Source organism: Mastomys coucha, unplaced genomic scaffold (assembly GCF_008632895.1).
Source record: "Mastomys coucha isolate ucsf_1 unplaced genomic scaffold, UCSF_Mcou_1 pScaffold18, whole genome shotgun sequence".
In the NCBI taxonomy this organism is placed as follows: Eukaryota; Metazoa; Chordata; class Mammalia; order Rodentia; family Muridae; genus Mastomys; species Mastomys coucha.
The window spans coordinates 55,600,644-55,617,056 of NW_022196900.1; the positions used below are offsets into that span (position 1 = coordinate 55,600,644).

The 16,413-nt window shown below is 37.8% G+C and overlaps 1 protein-coding gene across 1 annotated transcript in view; it reads right to left on the bottom strand.

Annotated features, from left to right (window-relative positions):
- Window positions 1–16,413, bottom strand: part of LOC116095729 (cytochrome P450 2J6-like) — a 76,237-nt gene that overhangs the window by 24,667 nt on the left and 35,157 nt on the right. Inside the window, exons 3-6 of the mRNA XM_031377006.1 lie at window positions 11,708–11,870; window positions 6,777–6,926; window positions 5,886–6,046; window positions 759–935 (exon numbers count right to left, since the gene is read on the bottom strand). Coding sequence (XP_031232866.1) covers window positions 759–935; window positions 5,886–6,046; window positions 6,777–6,926; window positions 11,708–11,870 — 651 coding nt within the window. The remainder of the gene's footprint in view (window positions 1–758; window positions 936–5,885; window positions 6,047–6,776; window positions 6,927–11,707; window positions 11,871–16,413) is intronic.

Here is a 16,413-nt window from a genome sequence, read left to right on the forward strand (position 1 = left end):
AGCCCCAGTGTAGGGGAATGCCAGGGCCAGAAAGTGGGAGAGAGCGGGGTGGCAGGCATGGGGAAGGGAGAGGCAACAGGGTTTGGTTTTGTTATTTTTGTTTGTTTCTTTGTTTTTTTGGAGGGGAAACTGGGAATGGAGAAATTCGCATGTAAATAAAGAAAATATCTAAAATAAAAAAAAAATAAAAAAGAAAGAACTCATCCTAAAGTGCAGTGAATCATCACCTTCAAATGATATTCCTGACATACTGCTTTATTTATTTCTAAAATACACTTTCCAATTGATATTTTCATAGTGTATTAATTAGGAATCTTCAGGATTCATAGGTCTTTATTTTATAAATTTTGCATATTTCAGATAAGCTACAGTTGACTTTGCAAGTATAATACTTTTGAGGAGTATTAGTCTGGATTATCTTAATTAGTTGAGTACTTGAAGATAATAACCAGGGAGAAGAGATGTGAAGATGGAAGCAGATGTAGAGAGATAAAAGATGCTATATACTTGCTACTGAAGGCAAAGGAAGGAGATATACCAAAGGATATTAGTTCCCTATGAAAGCTTGGAGCATCTTTGTGATAGAATCCCCATAATCCTCACAAGAAGGTTGCATGGCCAACAGGCATAGGGATTTATCTAGTATTGAATCAGGGCAGTGTTATACCCTTAAATTCATGACAGCATGATGTAGGTCCAGTGGAATACTCTAAACCACCATATTTGTTCTAAGAACACCCAGGCAGCATCTTCCTTACCTTTGTCATTTCTGTAAGAAAAGCATCAATGAAGTCTCTTGGCTCATCAGGATTCCAATCTTTCTTGTGACTCTCTACCATACGGGAAACAATCAATTTCAGTTTTTCCCAGTTTCTGAAAACTGTTTGATGTGGTCCAGGAAGATATTTCAATATGGAGGGGAAGACATTGTAGAGCTTATAAGGAAAAATAAGAAAACATTGGAGATACCATGGAATAACTTTTCCAATCTAAGATAATCTTGTCTTCCCCTTTGTTTCCCTTGTGGTAGCATCTGTGCTATCTTTATTTCAGGATTGCCTCTCACTTCATATTATGTGTTTCAAATGTGCCATGAAAATATGTAAAGCAACAGGCCATATTTAATGAGCACAGCTCCTTGTTTCCAATTGTGTTCCAACATCTCTCCCATGTGAATGTTGGTATACAATTAAATAATTTTTATTTCCACAATTAATGTTTTTCAAATCATTCTGCAAATAGTTTTCATAGGGACTATTTACCAATGTAATCACATGGGTTCACTCCTTGTCTTACAATTTCAAATCAATCTACTATACTCAATATAAAAAAGGTATTTGTATATATAATCATTACAGAGATGGAACCTTATACATCCTCATTATAATCCATGTTACTCTACACTGTCCAACCATCATGGCCCCTGAATCACATTGAAGGCACTTCTCTTTCACGTTATTGCAGTTGATATGCCTTGGGAATCGATAGTGTCTCTGAAATTTTCAGGGACCCTGTCGTTTACATCATGAAGGAAATGCTCAAAAGTCAACTACTTGGAGCTCTGCTACTTGATTACTTTCAATAAAATAGTCATCTTTTCAACTCCATTCTATTTTGAGGGGTGTCAGAATCTATTTCATCTCTGGCAAATTACCACTAGTATATGTCATGCTGCACATGATACTCTCTCCAGCAAAACTGAATATATGTATGGTAAGATAGCAATCTTTACTTAAGTTAAATAGATAGTGAATACAGTTTCAATAATACTATGTAGTATTCAAATAGTAATGGACAACATAATATCAACAATACTTCAATGAGTTAGATGTGTGCTGTTTATTCTATGAACTTCAGGTTTGACAACACAATATTAACATTTTAATGTTATTAATCATGTTAAAGACAATATTTTTAATATTATTAATAACATTAAGTTTGTTGTCATTTAATATTATTAATTATTAACATTAAATATATTAATGTTTATAATAATTAATATTAAGTAGTATTGGTATGAGAATCCTTACTAATCGAGTCTTACTCTCTTTGCCTACTCAGTGTTATTAAAGATGCACAGCACATAGAGGGGTCTGATTGTTCAAGCAGCATGTGTATGGTAGAGGATTGCAAAATCGATCATCAATAGGAGGAGAGGACCTCGGCCCTGTGAAGGTTCTGTGCCCCAGTGTAGGGGAATGCCAGGGCCAGAAAGTGGGAGAGGGCGGGGTGGCAGGCATGGGGAGGGGGGAGGCAACAGGGGTTTGTTTTTGTTTGTTTCTTTGTTTTTTGGAGGGGAAACTGGGAATGGAGAAATTCGCATGTAAATAAAGAAAATATCTAAAATAAAAAAAAAATAGGTAAAAAAAGAAAAAAAGATGCACAGCATTCCACACAATTCTGGCGGATTATGGTTTATTTTTCTTGTATAGTCTTTTTGGTTTTTTTGGGAGAGGTGAGACAGGTTTTCTCTTGGTAGCCCTGCTGTTCTGGAACTCATTCTGTAGACCAGGCTGGCCTCAAACTCCAAAATCCAAATGCCTCTGCCTCCCAAGTGCTGGTATTAAATGCATGTATCACCACTGCCTTGCCGTGCATAGTCTTATACAATTATATTTCTACTTGTACTTTGGTTTCTTCCGAACCTCAGTTTCTTTGCTGCAAATGTCTTCTGTTCTACTGACCTTATAAAATATGCTATTGATTTTCTCATTGAATTTTCTGATTTTTTTACCTGTAAAAACTAAGTAATTGTACCAGGTTTAAGATATCATGTTGTATACTTTTATATGTAAAGGGTTACTGAGATAATTCATGGACATGTAGTCTTGAAGTGTCAATCAAATTGTCTAATATAATAACTTATGCCAAGAATATTCATGAATATTCATGAGATGCCCCACCTGCTCAGAGGTGAAAGGAAGTAGGGATCGGGAGAAGGAATATGGGATGGGCTGAATGGGAGTAGGGAAATGAGCAGGTTATAAAGTCAATAGTCTTTGTTATCACTAGCTGCTACCTCTTTGTTCTGCTGATTCATACACCTAAGAATTGGTTGGGCAGGAAATGAATTCCCCTACCTTCTTTGGCTCTGCTTACTAGAAGGAAAGAAGAAGAACTGCTAGACTTGGAGTTACCATGATTAACAATTATACGTAGGAACAAATATAATGTAAACAATAGGTAGAATCAATCTCATTCTTTATGCTTCTTTTCATACTTATAAGTCATGCTAACTAGTTCTCTAGTATTTAGTGAGAGCATCCCTCTCTCTAAAGGGATGAGAACAGGATGAGTTAAAATAAACCTACTCTTGGGTGCACCATACTCAAATCGATGCCTAGAAACAGAAGGTCTTAAAAGAAAAAAAAATCACCCTCAGTAACCATTTTGTACCTAGTGCAAGGTAAAGTCCAAACAATTAAAACTATTAAAAAGTACATACTCCAGAAGAGGTATCCGAATGAACATAAAGTTTAGTACAGATACACAATAAATATGAAAACGTAAGCTGCTGGCTGTCAATATATATTATTAATTCCTAAGCAAATGAACCGAAACATACTAAAAACAAGTTAAGGGTTACACAAGGAGTTCAAGTGTTTGCTTATACAAATAATCATTAGACTGCAAGCGCATTCATTGGGCAAATGAATTAAACACAAGACCTTGACAGGAACGTCATTAAGGTAAAGGTGAAAGGCAGCAACATCAAAGAGAAAATCAGTAACATGGTTGAAAATGTCAGTAACATGGAAGGCATATCCAGCAAAGAAACTGAGGTTTGGAACAAAACCAAAACAACAACAAGAAAGAAAGCAAAATGAAATGTTAAGATATGTACAGGTTGAAAATAGATTAAATTGAACAGTAGCCTATATGGAATAGAAGATGCTGTTGAGAAAACTTTGTATTCAAATATTAAAAATAAAAAACAATGAGCAAAACACAATGCTTAATAGTTCTTTGCAATAATCTAGAAACTATTTCTATGTATTTCGAATGTTATAACCTAATAATTGTTATTTAAGATTCATGTTAAGGAGCCAAAAAGATAACTCAGAGGTTAAGAGCACTACCTGTACTTTCAAAGGACCTTGGTTTAATACCCAGCTCCAAAATTGTGACTCACAAGTGGTTGACCCAAGGCCCTGAATCTGTGACTGGAATGTAGGTGATGTAGTCAGTCCACCAGCTTTGCTGCATCCATACCCCCAGGGTGACCTCTCTAGCACGGCTCCAGGTAGGTCACCTAGTGCTTCAGCCAAAAAGACGCAGAACCAGTTCTTCTGCTCTTCTATCATGAGGCCTGATCACCCACACATCCTCTACTAGTGCCAGGTCTACTGTGCTTCACAGGCAAGTTACAGGGCCCACTCTACCATTTGTTGTTATTTGTTTAAGAAGTAAAAGAAACAGAAAAAGAAAAAGAAGAAGGGATATATCATCCTGAGTGTGGTAACCGAGATTCACAAAGACACACATGAAACGTACTCACTTATAAGTAGATATTAGCCATAAAATATAGGCTAACCATGTATAATCTACAGACCCAAAGAAGCAAAGTAACAAGTATCACACAAAGAAGAATGCTTGAATATCATTCAGAAGGGGAAATAAAATAGACATCAGAGATAGATGGAGGAAGGAAACTCGTTGGGAGAGATGAAGAGGGGAAAAGGAATGGGAATCAAGTCTGGGGAGGGGCAGTGGAGGGCTGAAGGAGAGAACAGAAATCAGTGAGGGGATACCTCTGGGACTAGCTGAAGATCTAGGAGAGCAGAGGCTCCCTGAAGTCTATGGGTGTGATCTTAGCTGAGATACCTAGCAGCAGGGAATAGAAAAGCTTATATGACCACCATCTGTAGAAAGGCAGTCAGTCAGTACTTCCAGTTGGAGGAAGAGTACACCAATCCATGCACAAGAACTTTGACTCAAAATTTGTCCTGCCTATAAGATGTTCATTGGTTACAATGGAGCAGAGATGGAGGGGATGCCAACCAGAGACTGACCCAAGTAGAGACCTACACAGTAGTAGAAAACCAACCAATGATACATGGATGTGCTTGCAGACAAGAACTTAGCATAACTGTCCTCTGAGAGACTTCATCCTGTGGCTGATGAGAATATTTTAGTGACCTACAACCAAACATTAAGCAGAGCTATTGGAGTCTCTTGAAATATTGGGGTCTAGGATTGAGGGAACAGAACAGATCAATGACATGACAAAAAGACTTACAGAGCCAAATAGCTTGGGCTCTTGGGCTCATAGAGAATAAACCACTAACCAGAGCATTTAGGTTTGTACCTAGGACCCTTACATATTTGTTGTAGATTTGCAGGCTTGCCTTCTTGTAAGTAGCCTAACAATTCGAACATAGGCTATCTCTGATTATGTTGCCTGCTTTTGGATTGTCTTCCCTTGACTGGACTGCCTTGTTGGGAGTCAGTGAGAGATAATATACTTAGTCTTAGTACAATTTGATATGCTAGCAAGGGTTGGTATACATAAGGGTTTTTCCCTTATCCTCAGAGAAGTGGAGATGGTTATGGGAGCATTGACTTGTGATGGTGGAGCTTGGAGGATAGAGGTGCCTGCAATGTATATATAAAATAAATGTTAAAAAAAATTAATGAAAAATAGAAAGTAATACTCCCACATATATGTATATATCACTATGAATGATAAAACATTTCATATAAATTCTAGAGATGTTTTGTATATGTAAATTCATAAGTTATAAATAGGTTTAGTTTCAAATAAACTTTTAAGATACAATATTAACTTCAAAAATTCTCCCAAAGAAAAAAGGAAAACCTAATTGTTTTTGAATCAGTCTCAATGCAATATTCTTTTGAAAAATATACAAAGGCAGGCAACTTACCATTGACATCATTGATGCCTCAGAGCATATGATCTCATCTGTTAACTTAATTAGATCCTGAAATTGACTGTCATCATACTCAAAGCGCTTTCCAAAGGTGATAGAGCAAATAATATTGGAAATTGCATTGTTGATCCTGATGTGAGGGTCAAAAGGGTGTCCTGGAGTGGAGAGAGGGGAAACATTGACTCTTTCAAAGATATTTATTTGTTTCTGTTTAACTCTCTTCCTCTCTCTCCTTCTCTTACTTTCTTTTTCTTTTTTCTCTTCTCTTCTCTTTTATTTCTTTCTCTCTTTCTTTCTTCCTTCCATTTGTTCATTCTTTCATTCTTTCTTTCTTATTTTCTTTTAATTTTATGAAATTTCTACTCTTTGTGTTATAAAATGTGCAAATTAGAGCATAATGTGGGTATCTCTGGCCATAGCCTCCTACATAGAACCTAGCCTGATTAAAAGACATTTGGAATATATAGGAAGTCACATCAGACTTTAAGTGCAGCAATTTGTTTAATGGCCCACTTGTGTGCTTAGCTACAGTGCATCTAGGCAGGTGCATGGATACATGTTCACTGTTCTGTCCTCAGTGACTATCACCTTGTTATCCAAGGATAACCTCTACACAATAAATTGGTGCTCAGAGCTGGGCGGTGGTGGCGCACGCCTTTAATCCCAGCACTTGAGGCAGGCGGATTTCTGAGTTCGAGGCCAGCCTGGTCTACAGAGTGAGTTCCAGGACAGCCAGAGCTACACAGAGAAACCCTGTCTAGAAAAAAGCAAATAATAATAATAATAATAATAATAATAATAATAATAATAATAATAATAAATAAATTGGTGCTCAATTAATGAAATAGCCAGAACCTCCTGAATTTCACCCTGTGAAATGCCTACCTTTCTCATCTCTTATGACCTCCACTAGTTGAAGGGCCTCTTCCTGTATGCGCTGCTCTAAGCTCTTCTTCCCTAATCCAAAATTCTTGAGTATTGTCAGTGCAAACCTTCTTTGCTCCTTCCATGACTGGCCACTAGAGAAAAGAATCCCTGGGGAAAAAGAGAGACTCAGCATCATGATATTTTGAATACAGCTTTAAAAATAACTTAAAAAACTGTATTAGACACATGAAGGTAAAATGAAGGGGAAATATGGAAATTCATAGCTGTCAAAAGAGAATCTTAATGCAAATGGCTAACATGTTCTGGTGATTTGAACATAACAAAACTTAGTAAGTATTTCTCATGTATTATATAATTTTGTGCTGACAGGAACTCTATAGGTTTATTATCAACAAAGAAAATGTCCATTTCTCTTGGTAAAACACCAAGGCATCATAATAAATTGTAAAGTAAACTTAGAAAGACAATTAGTTGATGGGCATCCAGGTGTTCTAATTCAGGTTTCACTAGTTCTAAAGCCCACTATGATTAATAGACTTAAATCTGTTCATGACGATAAGTATCAGTAATGCACTATTAAAAAATACAAGGTATACCTTTGTGAAGCAGTAAGAAAGGCAATAGAAGAGAGGACCTATGAAATATAAACTTTAAAGAAAATGACAAAATGTTTTTATGAAGTTAAGAAAGATGAGAATCCTCCATCTTTCTCTCTTTCTCATACTCACAAACATGCACATGCACACTCACATGCACACACACACACATATATACACACAGAGAGAAAGAGAGACAGACAGACAGACAGACAGACACAGACTAAACACACACACACACATGGAGGTAACAGAGAAGGAACATACTGGTGTGCTCAACATTCATCATGTCTCAGGGCACACACAATGCTGTGCTCATGACCATTTCTTTCTTTTCAGAAGAATGTTCAACTATTTAAATATAGATTCTGGCTTCCATCTTATGTTTACTTCATCAACTCTCATTTATATTCTGAAATGCTCCTTTTCATTTTTGATCCTTCAGGTATAGACTTTCTTCCTAGTATTTTGGCAGATATTTCCCATAATTCCATTGCTTAAGTTTATTCTATCAAATCCTGAAATGTGGGAGTTCTATAAGACATAGCCTAAAGCTTCACTTTTATACTAATGAAGTGAAGTAAATATAAAGAATGCCTATAATTTAAATATACTCTTCTGATTGTGTGATTTTATCCTAGAAGGTAGACACTATTGAGTCAGGCATGTTACTGTAAACTTCCAGTTACAGGAATGTAGACTCATCACATGAAGGACAGAAGTCAATATTATATTCTTGACAACCCCAAATAGAAGGCAATAGCACCAATCATGGTGTCTACTATCATTGTTCACCCATACCTCTGACAGTCTCCAAGCCCATTGTTCTCTTAGTATATGAGCTATATGTCAGGATAATTTCAGTCCATGTGGTTTTAATGTCACTACTTCAGTCTACCGTGTTGTCATTTTTTGCCAACTTGAGTGTTCAAATGCCTTCTTTTAATACTTACAATGAGAGTATCTTTGCTTTCATGCCTGTGTTCTCTACATAGGATCCTGAATGAGCCTTAAAATGTGGAGTCCAATATTCTCCTCTTTCCAACACAACTCAAAAACTTCTCTTACTGTTATTATGAAAATGAAGAGCATGGCTCTATCCTGCCCATCTCAACAGTTTTATATCCACGTAAATATGGCCTTCAGATACTACATGGCACACAATGTGAATGATTTTTACTTATCCTGCAAACTACCTACCACTTATGACAATAACTGTGCTTATCATAGCATATAATGTATTCAGTGGTGTACAATTTATGTTTGATTATTTCATGAAAAAATTAGGAAATGGCTAAAGTGAAGTCTTTGTAAGTTAATACATTTGAAGTCTGTTTTCAACTATCAAGTACATAATTTTCCAGCTCCTGGCTATTATAAATAAGGCTGCTATGAACATAGTGGAGCATGTGGCTTTATTATATGTTGGTTTATCTTCTGGGTATATGCCAAGAAACCTTATTTATAATAGCCAGGACCTGGAAAGAACTTAGATATCCTTCACCAGGGAAATGAATACAAAAAATGTGGTACATTTACACAATGGAGTACTACTCAGCTATTAAAAATGATGAATTCATGAAGTCCTTAGGCAAATGGATAGAACTAGAAAATATCATTCTGATTGAGGTAACCCAATCACCAAAGAAAATACATGGTATGCAATCAGTTAAAAGTAGATACTAGCCCCAAAGCTCCAAATAACCAGGATACAATTCACAGACCATATGAAGCTCAATGGAAACATGTGATGGGCCAAAGGGTGGGTACTTCAGTCCTTCTTAGAAGAACAAAATACTTACAGGAGCAAATATAGAGATAAAGTATTGAGCAGAGACTGAAGGAAAGGCTACCCAGAGACTGTCCCACCTGTGGATTCTTCTCATATACAGTTACCAAACCCAGACATTATTGTGGATGCCAAGAAGTACCTGCTGAAAGAGCCTGATATGGCTGTCTCCTGAGAGGCCCTGCCAGAGACTTATAAATACAGAGGTGGATGTTAGCAGGCAACCATTGGACAGAGCACAGGGTCCATTATAGAGGAGTTAGAGAAGGGACTGAAGGAGTTGAAGGGGTTTGAAACCCTATAGGAAGAACAACAATATCAACCAACCAGACCCCTCAGGACTACCAGGGACTAAGCCATCAACAAAGAAGTATACATGGGTCTAGCTGTATATGTAGCATAGGATAGTCTTGTCATGCAGCAATGGAAGGAGAGCCCCTTGGTCCTATGAAGACTTGATAGATGCCCCAATGTAAGGGAATGCCCGTGTATGGGAGATGGGATTGGGTGGGTGGATGGAGGAACACCCTCATAGAAGCAGGGGTAGGAAGAATGTGGATAGGGTGTTTCTGGAAGGGAAGGAAACTGGGACAGGGGATAACATTTGAAATGTAAATAAAGAATATATTCATTAAAAATAAAAAATACATAAATTGATTTATTGATATTTTTAGGCACTCATTTTAGTCTACTTTAACACTATTTGGAAGGCTAGAGTTCTCTGTGTGGCATGGCCTGAATGATGCAGTTTAAGGAACTATAAGGAAGAAGAGCAACAACACGGAAAAGGAACCTATCATCTATATTCCTATGGCAGAGGGTTGGAGTGGGAAAAGGGAAGTCAGAGCACATGTGTCTGACTGTGGAAGGTGCTGCTGTTGCTTCCTCTCCATGTCTCTAGAGTTAGTCTGCAGGACACATGGTTTCTCCAAGACTCTCTCAGAGGGAGATGCTCTCAGTCCTCTGATGGTTGCTTTGGTCTAGGAAATGCTGTGATTTAAAGTTAATATTTCCTGTCTTTGGGTCTCTTTCTCCTAACTTTGCTGTTTTGTCTAGCTTCAATAAATGAAGTTGTATCTAGTCTTACTACAACTTGATATGACAAGACTGGTTGATATCTATGAGAGGACTACTCTTTTAAGAGGAGAAGAAGGTTGAATGGGAGCGTGAGAAAACCATAAAATATAACATTTCATGAAGGATTAGATTCATAGGAACATTGCAAAATTAAAGACATAGGGGTATCAATAGCATATGAAAAACACACCTTATATTGTATGAGAAACCTAATATCTTTTTTCTTTTTTTAATAGATGTTTTCTTTATTTACATGTCATACAATATCTCCTTTCCCAGGTTCTCCTCCCCCCCCAAAAAGGAAAAAATAATAAAATAAGAAAACAAAAACAAAAACAAACTCCTGTCTCCTCCCCCCACCCCCCGTTTACACCCTACCCTCTCTTGCTTACTGGCCCTGACATTCCCCTACACTGGGGCATAGAACCTTCATAGGGCTTATGGCCTCTCCTCCCACTGATGACCAACTTGGCCATCGTCTGCTATACATATGCTGCTGGAGCCATTAGTCCCACCATGTGTACTCTTTAGTTGGTGGTTTAGTCCCTGGGAGCTCTGAGGGTACTAGTCAGTTCATATTGTTGTTCATCCTAAGGGGCTAAGAGCAAGTCCTTCAGCTCTTTGGGTCTTTTCCCTAGCTCCTTCCTTGGGGACCCTGTACTCAGTACAATGGATGGCTGTGAGCCTCTGCTTCTGTATTAGTTGGGTACTGTCAGAACCTCTCAGGAGATAGCTATATCAGGCTCCTGTCATCTAGCACTTACTGGCATCCACAATAGTGTCTGGATTTGATGATTGAATATGGGACGGATTCCTAGGTGGAACTGTCTCTGGATTGTCCTTTCTTCAGTCTATGCTCCATAGTTTGTGTCTGCAACTCCTTTCATGGGTATTTTGTTTCCCCTTTTATGAAGAAATGAAGTGTCCACATTTTGGTCTTCCTTCTTCTTGAGTTTCTTGTGTTTTGTGGATTGTACTTTGTATATTCCGATCTTCTGGGATAATATCCACTTACCAGAGAGTGCATACCATGTGTGTTCTTTTGTGATTGGGGAGAAACCTAATATTATCTGTACTTTTTTCCTCTTTTGAAAATTGTATTAATGTGATATGCATCTTGATAATAGTCTTTTTCTACTTCCCCCCTCCTGCTCTCCATGGTTCCTTCCCACATGAGTCCCACTTTCCACACAAATTCATGTCTTACTTATTTTTAGTATAGAATAGAGTTTATTTAGGGCATGGGGAGGGGAGTTAAGGGAGTAGTAGAGACAGAGAAAGGCAGAGAGAAGGAGAGAGTAGAGAAGTAAGGGCTGTCCATGACCATGTGGAGAGAGGGGGGAAGGGAATAGAGAAAGAGGGGAACAAAGGGGCAAGAGGCAAGGTAGAGAAAGAAGCAGGAGTAAAAGAGGATGTCTTATTTTTAATACCACACTGAATTCAATACTGTTCCCAGTTAAACTTACCATTGTCTTTAAACACGCGTTCCCTGCTAGGTATACTGGGGCGTTTCAAAATCTTTTGTTCCATGTCAGTGAAAGCTTCTTTGATTAAGGGCAGTCCAGTTATGATCACTGTAGAGATGCTACCAAAGTCAAGGCTAATTAGGTTTCCATATTTCTTCACAAACTGAAAAACATTTCAATAGTCAGAGTTCAGTATTGTTGTACTATGGTATCAAGGGGAGGCAGACATGTGTGTTCAGTGGGATTCGTGTTTAGGGGTCTGTATGTTCATGTCAATAGAGCAATGCTCCTTGGTTCATGGTTGTATTTCCAAAAATGATTTTGCCGTCTCCTGACTTAAAAAAAATTAAAAATGGAATATACTCTATTGAAAATGTCAATGATATAGGTATTACTTGTGTGGTATTCTATTTTGTCCTTTTATATTTTTGGTTGTGAGCCTAGCCTTTAACGGCTGAGCCATCTCTCCAGCCCTATTTTGTCCTTTTAAAAGAACAAATAAGGATATTCAGTGTCAACAAAATATTCAGGTTTCTCCTTGAAGCATTCTGAAGTCTAGAAAAGGCAGAGACATGTGACATGACAAGGGCTGAACATGGCCTATACATATTTTGTACAGCTTTCATGGCCTTCTTACAAAATCAAATGCCTGTTTATCTAGAGAATAATGCTGTCTTTTCAGCATCTTTCACTCATGAGATATACATATGTAAATAATGAGACTAACACTGACAGCATTATACATACCTTGGTGAGAAAAAGTTACATTTTTATAATAGGAATATTCTAGTAATTTCGGCCCTCATTTCTACACTATCAAATTTCTAATCAGTTTAAAATTTGAAAGTTTTCTAAAACCTTTATTCATGTACTCACAATTAATTGTATAACCATCAATGTTTCCCTAGACTAAATCATTAGGACATAAACATTTTAAAGAAAGCAAGCTCAGAAACTGCCCTACATGGGGATCCATCCTATATGTATTCACCAAACCCAGACACTATTGTGGATGCCAAGAAGTGTTTGCTGACAGTAGCCTGAGGTAGCTGTCTCCTGAGAGGCTCTTCCAATGTCTGACAAATACAGAGGTGGATGGTCACAGTCAACCTTTGGACTGAACAGTGGTCCCCAGTATGGTTCCCAAGGGAAGAAACAAAGAAAGGACTGAAGGAGCTGAAGGGGTTTTCAACCCCATAAGAAGAACAATGATATCAACCAACTGGACCCCCAGAGTTCCCAGAAACCAATCAAGGCATACACATAGAGGAACTCATAGCTCCAGCTGCATACGTAGCAGAGGAAGGGCTTGTAGGGCATCAATGGGAAGAGAGGCCCTTGGTCTTGTGAAGACTGGATGCCCCAGGATAGGTGAATGCTAGGGAGGTGGGAATGGGTACGGGGTTGGCGGAAACAACCTTATAGAAGCAGGTGGGGGGAGGATGGGATAGGGAATTTCTGGGGGAGTGGAACTGGCAAAGGGGATAACATTTGAAAAGAAAATATCCAATAAAGAAAAAGAATGCAAGTTCTCTAACCTGGTGTCTAATGAAAGCAGAAAAATAGAGATATCAGTTCTTAGAGAATTCAAACTGTCTCTGTTTAAGTCTGACGTAGCAAACATGGAAAGTTTAAGTAAAATATACCATTATCAGCATAGCAATGGGAATATTCTCTGTTTAACCAATAGTTCAGTGGTTCTCTACCTTCCTAATGCAGTGAATTTTGATGCACTCAATCACTGTGGGAACCCTTAACCACAAAATTATTTTGTTGTTACATTATCACTATAATTTTGCTACTGCTGTAAAGTGTAATATAAATATCTGGTGTGAAAAATATTAGATATGTGACACCAAAGAGGTCATGACCCAAAGGTTGAGACCATTATATTAGTAGATATGAAAAATGCAATAAAGTGTGCAGGCTGAAAGTGGAGCCATCTGTGGAATGATGAAAGTACATAGGCTGTAATGTTCAATAACTGGGGCCTCTTGGTGAAGTTGCTGTCTTTCAAGTCTCAGGCCCCAAGCTATGAAAATGTTAAAAATCACACCCTACAGGATCCTGTGTGGAAGAATCAGAGCAGCAGTAGGTGAAGCACATTGATGATGAAGAAGTGTTTGAGAGAGAATTATTAGAGTATTTATGAAATTTACAATGTACAAAACATGGTTTTGTTTGCATGAACATGTTTGAGCTATAGCAAAGCTTGTTTACCTGTACACTAGAGAGTCAGAACTATTTTGGCCCTAACTCTGCTGTTTGTGTACATGCAACAGTGGTATTTTATTTAACTGCAACAGTGGTATCAAACAGAAGAGTTCAATTCTTTTAGGTACATTTGTGTTACTTTTCCATGGCCATCTTCACAAATTGATACTCTAACACTGTGAGACATGAAATCATGTGAACAGTTTCTAAACATATATAATGATGTTGTATCATCTTAGAATCTTGCAGGCACATTAAAGACAGGGCAAAGACTAGGTCTTCCTTTTGTTCTTTATCCATAGCCCTTAGTAACTTCAGCCAGTATGCCCTGTCTTAGTCACAACGGCATAGGCCAAAAGTAGATGCCTTTAATTTTAAAAGATGTCAATAATAGGTACATAAAAACCTAGTAATATTCTAATATTATTTTGTAAATGGCTATTGGAGAAGTTCAGAAAACAACCAAAATTTGCTTTAAGTTAACTGACCTACACTGGCAATTTGTAGCATCCAAATATTTGCAAGAACTTGAGAAGATTCCAAAGGTCAAGTACTCTGGTGAATGAATTTTTCCACATTTATCAGCTCTTTGAGGATATATTTTTATTTCAGCAGAATTATAGCAGTAAGATTTATACTGTTATCAACAAAGGGATGATTCTCAAATGTGCCAGGTCTGTCTGAAATAGTTTCATGTAGAACAAGTGACTCAAAATATGCCATAAGGCAGGGCCTGTTTTTCACTATGCACCATTAAATCAAATAATTTCAAAAGAGGATACAAAGAACATAGGCCAAGTTAGCTGAGAATGCTGAATGGTAAGATAGCTGAAGTTTCTATTTCTAGAACTCACATGGCTGCTCAAACTGTAACTCCTATTCCAGAAGATCCAATGTCTTCTTTCAGAGTCTGCACGAGGCAAGCATGTACTAAATACTCAGATAGGCATTAAGGCAAAATACTCATATCCATACTGTTATTTTTTTAAAAAAAATGTAAGTCCCATAGTCTAAAAAAATAGGCACGAAGTGTAACTAGTCATAAAAATTTAGAATAATGAATTAAAATAAGAGATATAATGTTTATCAAAAAAAATAGAGACAGGAAAACAATAAGAGGAATAAAATCTCCAAATGTACTCTAAAGAAGTGTTGTCCAGTAGAACAATTGTTTAGAAAAAAGAGAATTATATTCCAAGAAATAGTGATATAAGACACTAAACAATGAAGACTAACAATGGAACACCCAAGATTCATCCCTACAGATACTATGAAGTCAAATAAGTGGGAAGGCCCAAGTTAGAATTCTTAAAAACACTGGAAGGGGGAAGAAAATATTCATGGAAGATAGAAATAGGGAAGGAGCAGGGTGAGAGAAGAGAGAAGGGGAAAAGGGATACAGGATTATGTATGTGATGGGGAGACAAGAGAGAGGTCCAAATGGTCTGGAGAATGAATGAATATATATGTCAGTTGGGGGAGGGAGTAGGGGGAATGTCCAAGAGACCTTGGCTGGGAGAGGCTACCAGGATTTAATGTGGGTGCCCTTAGGAGAAATGCCCAACCAAGGGCATTTATCCAAGGGGATATAGAACCTGAAGAAACCACTTCCAATAGTCAGAAAGGATTCCCAGTGGGAGAATGGGAACACCAACACACCTATAAAACATTTGACCCAAAATTACTCCTATAAATGCAGAGACAAAATAGGAGCAGAGACTGAAGAAATGGCTGATCAGTGTTGGCACAACTTGGGATCCATCACATGGGCAGACACCACTCCCTGAAACTATTACTGATGCTATATTGTGCTTGCAGATTGTAGCCTAGCATGGGTGTCCTCTGAGTGTTTTTTCCCAGCAGCCGATTAAGACCAAATATTCAGAGACAAGCATTAGATGGTGGTTTTAGATTTCTTATGGAAGAATTAGGAGAAGGATCAAAGAAAGTGAAAAGGATGGCAACCCCATAGGAAGAACAATAATATCAAGTAACCTGGACCTCTAGAAGCTCAGAGAGTGAGCTACCAATCAAAGAGCACACAATAGCTCATCCAAGGCCCTGGTATATATATAGCAGAGGGCTGCCTTGTCTGTCTCAGTCATAGAGGCTGGGCCTTATTCTATAGTGACTTGATGCCCCAGGGTAGGGGAATACCAGAGTTGGTGCCACACTCTCAGAGGTGAAAGGGAGGGAAGAACACTGAAAGGGGGCACTGGAAAGGGGGCAACATTTAGGATGTAAATTTAGGAAATAACTCATTAATAAAAAATTAATAAATAAAATAAAAAATGAAATTTGGTTCTGGAAACTGGATTCAGATCTTCCTGACTGTATGGTAAGGATCACCCAGTCAAAGTCAGTGCCACATTCTAGGAAGTTTGGTAAGATTAACTTCAAAACTTCACAATCCAATGCACATCAAAAATCCAGACCTTCTCATCACAACATCTATCAGTTTTTGAAGAAGGAAAGTCAGTAATTTCATGAGA